Source organism: Lupinus angustifolius, chromosome LG03 (assembly GCF_001865875.1).
Source record: "Lupinus angustifolius cultivar Tanjil chromosome LG03, LupAngTanjil_v1.0, whole genome shotgun sequence".
Lineage (NCBI taxonomy): Eukaryota > Viridiplantae > Streptophyta > Magnoliopsida > Fabales > Fabaceae > Lupinus > Lupinus angustifolius.
Window position 1 is genome coordinate 29,280,882 of NC_032011.1, and position 10,634 is coordinate 29,291,515.

General features: G+C 32.6%; 1 protein-coding gene across 1 annotated transcript in view; it reads right to left on the reverse strand.

The window, feature by feature from the left end:
- The window catches only part of LOC109342650 (B2 protein-like), a 3,312-nt gene continuing 1,020 nt past the window's right edge, over positions 8,343 to 10,634 (reverse strand). Inside the window, exons 2-5 of the mRNA XM_019580593.1 lie at positions 10,460 to 10,560; positions 10,161 to 10,244; positions 9,046 to 9,156; positions 8,343 to 8,511 (exon numbers count right to left, since the gene is read on the reverse strand). Of these exons, the coding sequence (XP_019436138.1) occupies positions 8,443 to 8,511; positions 9,046 to 9,156; positions 10,161 to 10,244; positions 10,460 to 10,560 (365 nt within the window). The 3' untranslated portion in view covers positions 8,343 to 8,442. The remainder of the gene's footprint in view (positions 8,512 to 9,045; positions 9,157 to 10,160; positions 10,245 to 10,459; positions 10,561 to 10,634) is intronic.

A 10,634-nucleotide genomic window follows, 5' to 3' on the forward strand; every position in this document is an offset into this window, starting at 1 on the left:
TCATTCTAAACTTCACAAACCAGGATAATTATAATTGCAATTAATTTAATTCTAAATTTTAATCACTAAATTAGTCAAATAAATGACTTTATAGGATGTCTACATATTTGATACTTGCATTTTTGTCGATGGATTTTATGTCACAATATATTGAATACCTTTAATTGTTGGACTTGATCATTAGCTCCCACAAAGACGTGTGAAAAATCACAGCGAGCATCATGTAGTTGCATGTGCTTTCCAAAAAAGTTAAAGTTAAAATAAATTAGTAACATACAAGTGCTCTATTATTTAATTAAGGTTGTACTATCTTTAATTATTGTCAATTTTCATCACAAAGTCATATATTATCATACCCATCATTGAACTATTTGAACAATATCATAAGAGAGACGGAGAAAAGTTGTTATGTTGAGAGATAAAGAAATAAATTTTATTATGAAAATGTGTGGTGATTTGGATGAATGATACACTCACCGATTGATTTTGACATTTTATTGATTAGTGAAGAGAGTAAATTAAAAATAAGTTTTCCTCGTTCCACATCTTTTAATGTTTAAGATTATGCACATAATTTTTAGAAAATATTATATGATATAAAAACTCTCTAAAATTTGGCTCAAGTAGTCACATTTAATCCAAATTGAAAACTAGATTAAAAAAAGAAATCAAGAAACATGTGATAAAAAGATGAGTAATAAATAAAAGTATAGTTGGAAAATAAAATATAAATAATATTAAGTTTCCAAAACATCAAAAGATTTGAAATAAACATAGAAAATTTTAAACATAGATATAGAATAAATGGAATGGCAAAAGTTTCAAAATTTCATTAAAAAGTCATTGTTTCATTACTGAAAATGTTGAAAATTATATTTTCTCATTTTCAAATTTTTCAGAAAAGAAGCTCATGTTTTCTGAAATATGAAATGAAAACAATAAAGTAAACATATTTTGATCCTCATTTTCCAATTTTATTAAAAATGAAAACATAAAACGATCAAGATAAACACATCCTAGTGATTAAAATTTTGAATTGAATTAATTGCAAGTGTAATTATCCTAGTTTGTGAAGTTCAGAATGAACGATTTTAAAAATTAAAATGATAATAACAAATATATTTTAAGGAAAGGAAAATATATGAATAAAATTTGTTTTTTAATGAAGATAAGAAATAAAAATAGAATATAGTTCTTGAAATCAAACATTCTAAATTCTCAAAAAAAGGAATTACATCTAGATATATGTAGATGGTCTGAAATAATATTGTTGTAAATAAACGAGTGATCAATAGTAAAAGAGATTAGGGACAAGATAAAAATACAAGGAATTTGGTAACGAGATTTGGCCAATTGTGTATATGTCATCAGGAGCATTGAGATGCTACCACCATGTATTAGAGAATAAAAACTTGTGTTTGTAGCTATTCTCTACTTCTCATTAGGTTTGTATAATACACATATATATAGTCCTCTAACCCAATTCATTTACATTAGCCCAAGTTCATAACTTTTTTTATCACCAATAAAAACTTTATTAATTTAGGGATAAAGTAATTAGGAGAACGAGTGGTACTCATATCAACAAAATCTCAACCAAATAGCTTTTTCATGGATAGAGAGTATAGACATGACATTATAACGAATAATATAAGGGAGCCCAAAGCAAGAATAAAGCTTTTGCCAAACCAAATATGCAACGGAACCCGAAAAGCAAATGACTAGTAGATTCCTCCACCTCACCACAAAGAGAGCAAAGAAGGGTGGTGTCTTGAGAAGTTAGCCCACCTCTATGAGCAAGGTTCACCTTAGTTAGTAACACATCCAAAGCAATTTTCCACACTAGGCACTTCATCTTTGTCAAGGCGTTACAATCCCAAAGTCTTTTAAAGAAAGCAATAGCACTACTTCCTTCCACCTTTTGTAGAGTTTGATAAGCATTTTTGACCGAGTATTTTCCATTTGTATCATGAATCCAAGACCAACAATCATCAATGTGATGTTTAGGCATTAAGTCATGTAGTTGTTTAAGGTGTTCTGCAAATTCATCTTCCTCCCAAATGAACAAATTCCTTCTCCATCTCAAGTTTCATGATCAAATTCTGTCATTCCATGTACCCAAGGAAGCAACGAATGCCTCTTTATCAAAGCCACTTGAAACAATCTAGGAAAAGAATTTTTGAGAGTATCACTCCCCACCCATAAATCAGTCCATAATTTGACAACAGTGCCACAACCTAGAGTCCTACGGATTCCGCCAAGAAAAGCCCCTCCTAAAGTATTCTAAATCACCTTCCTATGTGCACCTTAAAAACTCATCCTCGTACTTCGACTTTGAGACTTTCACCCAAAGAGAGTCTCCCTCAAATAACAATCTCAATCTCCATTTACCTAATAGAGCTAGGTTAAATAGGAATAAATTCTTTATCCCAAGACCACCTTCCTCTTTAGGCCTACACACTTTCTCTCATCCCACTCAATGAATCCATTTTCTCTCTCCCCCCTTACCCACAAAAAAATGTCTTAGGATTTTGTCAATCACAACAGAAATTTGGGCTTTATAAAAAGAAAAGAAGTAGATAGGTAAGGAACATAGTACCGATTTAAGAAGAGTAACCCTGCCACCAAAGGAGATGAGCTTATCCTTCCATAGAGAAAGTTTCTTTTGGAAAGAATTAATGATAGGAGACCAAGTGGAGAGCCTTTTAGGATTTTCCCCACCTGGGATTCCTAAGAATTTGAAAGGGGTTGAACCAACAACACAAAACAATTTATCCAGTGCCTTCAAGATGAAGTCATGACATGAGTTTAGACCCATGAAACAACTTTTATGGAAGTTAATTTTCAACCCAGACGCCAATTCAAAACATTTAAGGATACTTTTTAGCACCATTACATTATGCTCTAAATTCTCTTGGATTAGAAGGATGTCATCCACATATTGAAGGTGAGAGATAGACACTGCATCCTTTCCAACCTTAAACCCAGAGTAAATGTTCTTTGTCATTGCCATTGTGATGATGCCACTAAGACCTTTAACAACAATAAGGAAGAGAAAAAGAGCTAAATAATTGCCTTCCCTCAATCCTCTAGCCATATAAAATTCTTTAGTAGGGCTCTCGTTAACCAAAATAGATACAGAATTTACCTGAAGAAATTATTTTATCCACATCCTCCATTTAAGACAAAAACCTAACCTCTCCATCATATAAAGGAGAAACTCTCAATTCACTGAGTCATACGTCTTTTCAAAATCCACTTTAAGAATAAAGCAATCTCATTTCTTCTTCTTCTTCTTCTTCCTAGCTTGCTCAACAACCTAATTTGCCACCACCACTCCATCCATGATGAATCTACCTTTGATGAAAGCAGGCTGACAATCAGAAATAACCAAGTGGATCACCTTTTTAATTCTAGCAGCAAGACGTTCAGAGATAATCTTTTGGATGCAACCAATGAGGGAAATTGGAAGAAAATCATTCAGGCTTTGGGGACTTTTGGTCTTTGGAATAAGAACAATAAACGAGGCATTACATCCTTGAGGAAGATTCCCGCACCTATAAAAATCATCCACCAAGTTGATCAAGTCGTCCTTAAGACAATCCAAAACTTTTTGAAGAAAATAAAATTATAACCATCAAGTCTAGAACTTTTATCACCCTCATAACTCCAAATGACTGCATTGATCTCTTTAGTCTCAAATTTTGTAGTTAAGAAAGCATTATTATCATCAGACAAATAATTAAAATCAATACCATCAAGAGAAGGTCTCCTCTAGTAGTTCTCATCAAACTTAGCCTCAAAGAATGCTGCAATGTAGTTTTTAACTGTAATTGAGTCTTCAATCCACTCCCCATCAATATCCAAACCATATATTTTCTTAAAACTTCGGTTTTTGTTAATAGACAAATGGAAAAACTTAGATTTAGAGTCACCTTCGCGGATCCATCTTTGTCTTGATTTCTGCCAAAGAAGATTATCCTTTTGCCTAGAAAGATGCCACAACTTAACAATATCTGATTGTCTAGCCATGCCATCATTCTCAGTAAGACTACTTGTGCTACCTTTGGCACCAACAAGATTGATAGCCATCACCTTGTCTTCAATTTGTCTATCAAACATACCAAATTGCTCTTTATTCCAACACTTCAAGACCACTTTAAGATGCTTTAATTTCTCCTTAAAAACAAAAGATCCCCTTCCACTGAACTCTAATTTCTTCCATTCTTCAACGACAAATAGACCAAATCTATGATCAGAAAGCTAACAATTATTTGTACGGAAAGGAGTTGGGCCCCAATCAGAAGTATCAGTCTTTAGAAGAATTGGACAATGATCTGAAAAAGTTCTTGGAAGACCCAATTGAGCAAGATTGCCCCATTTGGTCAGTCATCCATCGTTCATAACTTGTATTATCGTTCAATGGAGAAAAGGTCCAATGCAATAGAATATGAGCCATTGCACAGGGCTAAGAATATTTGATCAAACTAATTAGGTCTAAGAATATTATTTTGTTTGCTGAAATGCTAAGAACATTTGATTAATTATAACATGAAATTTCTATCTTAGTAAGGACTGAAATAGATTTTTTGGATTGTGCAGTATAGACATGAATTTATTACACCATAAAAAGCTTAACCTAGTTCTTGACCTAGACCATTCATTTAAACTCCATTATCATTGTTGGTTCGTAGTTTTGAGTTCAAAATAGGTGCATTAACTACTTGGATCTAGAAATTATTATGTCATATATATATATATATATATATATATATATATATATATATATATATATATATATATATTAGTTAAATAGTTTTACTTCACATGAAAATTTGTTTTCCTCCATGCTTTGTTGTTTTATCGAATATCAATCATCCATTTTTGTATGCAGGGGCAATAATAAAGAATATAACTACATGGAGATTTTGTTTATAGTTATAATATACATATTTAGTTAAATTTTGCTGCTTTTGTTGCGGATTGTTTGTTTTGGGTAGGAATGGTAACATGGCGAGTCGGGGTCAGGCTTGCACATACCCAAATCCAAACTCGAAATTCAAAACCCGAACCTGAACTCAACGGGTTGAAAATAAAGATACCCTCCCCGAACCTGTCGGGTTTCGGGTAACCTAAACCCGAAAAAACCCGAAAATTATGTATATACTAAAGAAAGTATGATATCACTTTCGTTCCATTTTTCTCTAGTATTTCTATTTTATCTTGTATTATTTTATTTCTTTTATGTTTGAAGATCTAATAGTATGTAAAGTAAAATTAAAATTAAAAACAATGGATACATGATAGAAATTTCAATTTTAAATTGAATTACATTACTTCGAGACGGGTTCGGGTTAGAGTCTTTGCTCTACCAAACCCGAACCCGAAAATTAAGCCCGGGTAAAACCCGAACTCAATCACATCGGGTTTTTCCCATTAATTTCAGGTTCGGTTCGGACAGGTACCCACAGATTCGATTTTGATTGTCATCCCTAGTTTTGGGTCACATTTATCTTAGGAAATAAAGTATATCCTTATGTGAGGAGGATCTCTTTATATCCACTCATTGATTGACACTTATGTTATTTTACTTTTTGTCTTCTTATTTATTTTAAAAATAAATAAACATGTATCTTTTACAACTTCAATCTAAGAAAACACCACAATACTTAAATTTAACTACCCTATCACCACCTCCATCTTCACTCCACAACATGGTTGCATCTTAACTCTCTTTTTATAAAATATAGAACAAAAAGGTAAATTGGGTTCTATTCTATATATCATCTCCAACCTATTCCTTTTTTGCACCTTAAACTCAAAATATATGGTGTAATAGTTCATGAGTTTGGCATCTTTGCATCTTGTGCTAAATAAATGATACATGAAATGTAATTTTTTTTGGGAACATAAATGAAAATTAATTTCTAAAATGAAAACTAGAAGAGAGGAGAGAAGAAGAAGAGACATATGATGGTGAGTGAAGATGGTGTTGAGAGATTTAATTATATTGAGTTAGTAGGTGAATTAAATGTTTACATTTTTTAAAATAAATAAGAAAACAAAAAGTAAAATAACATAAGTATCGATTAATGAGTGGGTGTGAGGAGATAACTTGATATATTTTATTCCTTAAAGCATTTTATTTTTAAATTTCTAATGATTCCTACTTGGCTTGGGTTAGTAATAAATGTCAAAGATTCTATTTTTGTTTTTATTACATCTCGGTTTTAGAATACACATTATGATTGGGCAAAGGCAAGGATCGGGCAAGATATGCAAAACAAGATATGCAAAATCCAGACACTCTCACGTATCAATCGGACAACTTGAGCTAGCAGACATCAATCAGACAGAAGTAATAAGATAGTACGAAACTACTTCTGACACTCCGCTATTATGCCGCCTGCACGACACAAACCTATGTTATGTCTGGTATGTTATCTATGCCTTACTCTACCTATTAGCAGCATACATAATGGACTAATGACATAACGACACATGTCGATATGAGTGAAAGTCAACTATCTAGAGAGTATGGATCTGCCAAAGTCACTTAACATAGGAAAAGCAACATTCACATGTTTGGGACAGATCCGACATGCCATTTAGTTGACCTAACCAACAACATCTACAAAAGAATATTTTTCCTGCTTCTCGATTATAAATGAGGTTCTTCCCCTTAAATAAGTTTACTTAGCCTTTTAAACTTACTTGGACTGACATACTCTTATTACTTATTCTATCTGCCTATTTTCTCATTCTATCTCTTACTTATTACTCTATGATATTCTACATGTCATATACTAACTTGATTGTCATGGAACCTTTTCAGTACCACCCCTAGAAGGACCAAGCATCCCTCAGACTATACTAGAAGATTCCAATAGATTCCCTCGTCCATACCTACCTTCTCAAGACCAAAGAACATTCAGACATACCTTCTCAAGACCAAAGAACATTCTATAATTGACCCCTTGTTCCATGTTCCTCTGTCATTGGAGCCACTAGAACCATAGCTTCATCTTCCATAGTTGTCTGAGTTGGATGATGTTCTTCCTAAGTTGTATGTGTTTCCTCTTCCATTATTTGATGATCTTCCAAAGAAGCTTCCCTTTCTCCAACTAGTTCCTAATGCCATTGCTTTTGATTCAGTTTCTTGGTCATGCAATTGTCTTTCTTGTTGGACAACCAAAGAGAATACTCTTCTCATTTAGGGAGGGGATCAATTAACATGATTTGAGATCTTATACTACTATAGTTGCTATTTAATCTCTTTAAGAACCTAACTACTCTATCTTCTACTCCATATTTCTTTAAAATCATTAAAGAATTGGAGTTGCAATATGTTTAACAAGAACAACTTGGAAATAGCCTAAAGTTGTATAGCCCATAAAATTTTCAACTCAATAAAATAGTTTGTTACACTCATATCACCTTGTTTAAAATTCGTAATTGGCTCTTGCAATTCTGTTATACGAAAGAGATTACCTTGAGAGAACTTTTCTCTTAATTTTTCTCATATGTCTTATGCTTTGTCTATCTAGAGTATGATTTGGCTAATTAAAAGGGGAACACATATGATGTCCCATAGTTTATGTCACTCCTTCGTATATTTCTAAATCATTTAAAGTATGATTCTACCATCTTTTCTATTATAAGCACTACTCCAACTTTATCCCTAATAGAAGTCATGTTTGATGACTACTTAACCCTAATAATTATGCTTAGCTTAACACACAATAATATGCCTAGTAGTATTCACATAATACTGCTCTATACACTATTCTGCTCACCTATTTTTCTTTCTTTTATTTTTGATGCCTAGACTCAATCTACAATTCCTCAATAGCCCTAGAGCCCTAGTAGTTACCGATAGTCTCTATAACTGTAATTATGGTGCGATACTGAGTTATAATGATGCGGTCACAATGACACCATACAGATTGTATTTTGGCAGTGTCAAGTGGCACCGGACCACATCAAAAAAAGTTTCCTAATTACAAAAAATTCACACGATAATAGCCACAATCCACATTCAATACCCGCAATGGCAGTAACCATAATTATAACCACAACCGCAATTTAAAAACACTGATTGCAGTTATGTTATGGAGTGCAAATTAAAACGCCGACTCCTCTTCCCTATTCGATAGGGATGCCCAACAAAATTTTCTCATAAAATTTGAGAATATGCAGCAATTAAACCATATAAACACAGATTGTTTTATACCAAATATATTCAACAAGAGTCACATAACAACCCCAACACCAATAGGGTTGAACCAAAATACATACATATATATATATATATATATATAATATATATAGAGTCTTATAATAGGACCATTGGTGCAAGTCCAAACTTCACATCATATAGTATTATTGTATTTCTAGCTAGAAGGTGTTCTTTCATTCTCAGAAGGTGATGTTGTTTCAATCTCAGTAATATGTAACCTTGAAAACTTCTTCAAAGTTCTGCTCTGCAAATAGTTTCAGGATATATAGTGCCTGAAACCAAATAGGGCAGAAAGTTTAGTTGATTTGTTAAAAAACTGGAATATACACAGATACCCATTGCTTTCAATAGCAGGGTTATATCACCTGATACGACTGTAATATTGCAGTAGCAATAACCGTGCAACTGCATAACAATATAATTACACTATGACACGCAATTATAATGATGTTGTCACATCTGATTATCTCAAATTCAAAAATATTTTGTAATCATACAAAAATTTGCATCGTAGCGGCAACAATCCGTATCACAAGACTGCAATCATGGTAATCATAGTAGCTTAGTGGTAGCAACTTTATGGAATTTATGACTATAAGTCCATAGAGTTATGGGTTCGAATCGTGGAGGCTCTTTCTGAGGGGAATAAAATACTAGTCTTTAACCTTAAGAAGGTGACACGCTTTATGGGCCAAGATGAGTTGCATGTCAAAGATCCGATTATTAAAACCACAACCGTAACCATAATTTAAAACACTTTATATATGAAAAGGGATTAATATTCAAGAAGTTGAAGATGAAATTACCTCATCAGTAGTGAGTTCGAGACGGAACTTTGGTCCGTCATAATGATGAACAACTTCTCTGAAAGTTTCATCATCCAGTGGATCAAAAGCTTTTCTGGTAGTCACCCTCACCTATAAACATCATATATAGAAATTCTTAAGCTTTCACATCAATGTAATATAATACCAAATTGGATAGCATGTTGCATTCAAAGTGTATGGTTATTTAAATGTGTGTGAGATATGATATTTTACGAATACGAGATCATATATTTCCATTTATGTCTTATTTGGTGTGCTAATGAGAAAGCTTTAAGAAAAGCTATAAAAACAAAAATTAATTTTTAATATTATTTCGTGAAGTTTGATTGGTTCAGTACATGAGAACATGAAAATTATGGGATAGATGATCCTTGTCTTTCGATATAATAATACCCTATTAGAATCTTCCACTTAGTGGGATCTACAAGGGTTGATGTGCATATCACTATCTTAACAAACATAGATATTGTTCCAATATTTGAACTTATATATTTCAGGATTTGTTTGGGGTTGAATTTTGGAGGGGAAAGAAGAGAAAAAGAAAGTTTGAGAGTCATCTCATAAGTGTATTTTATGACTCTTAAGTCTTTCATTTTCATTCATTCCCCTCCAAAATCCAACTCTCAAATTAACCTTTAAGTATTTGTTTGCAAGTTGGCTTTTGGAGGGTAATAGAAAGAAGGAAAAGACTTGGAAGCTATAAAATTCACTCTTAAAATAATTTTAAAACCTTCTATTTTCATTCACTCCTATCTAAAGTGCAACTTACAAAAAGAGACCCTAATTAAATAACTCTGACAAACACAATATGATTTATGCATGTGAGTCTCTCAAGATAAAAGGTCTAGAGTAAAATTCAGTGAAGATGTGAATCACACATTAAAACAACCCTAATTCTCCATCCCACACAAGACATCATACTTTTTAATGATGTATCCATGAGTACTTATAACTTATACTCATTACTCACAAGGTACATTGCTGTCACACAAATGTGTATCGCTTCATGTATCATTGTTCGTGTTTGGTTGAAAAAATTAAAAATTTAATAACTAAGTATTTTTCTAATCAATCAGAAACAGTGAAAATAATACCTGAGCTGGGAAGCATGACTCTCCAGGGTTCCTTTTATCCTCCCATGCAGTAGGATCAATATTAGTTCCTCCGAAGCCCGCAGCCTAAACAAACCCCCACCAAATATTACTACTCTATAATGTTTAAAGATCGGAAAAAATATGTATACACCGACAACGTAAGAGTTTTTTACACTGTCAATATATTATCCACCGTTTATTTTCAGTCATCAATGACTTTTAAATAAAAGTAGTATGAATATATTTAAGTTGTAAAACATTACAATAAGCTAGAAATGAAGATATTTATATGTATATACCTCAAAGATACCATGAAGCTTGTGGGTGGTAAAGTTATAGAGAAAAAGGGGCATTCCAGGAGTGATGGCCCTAACAGAGTCACGGTACCTAGGAGGAAGTCCTACAAAAACACAAGCATTATTCCAAAACTTATATATATATAGCAAGTTATAGAGTTATACATATATATATATA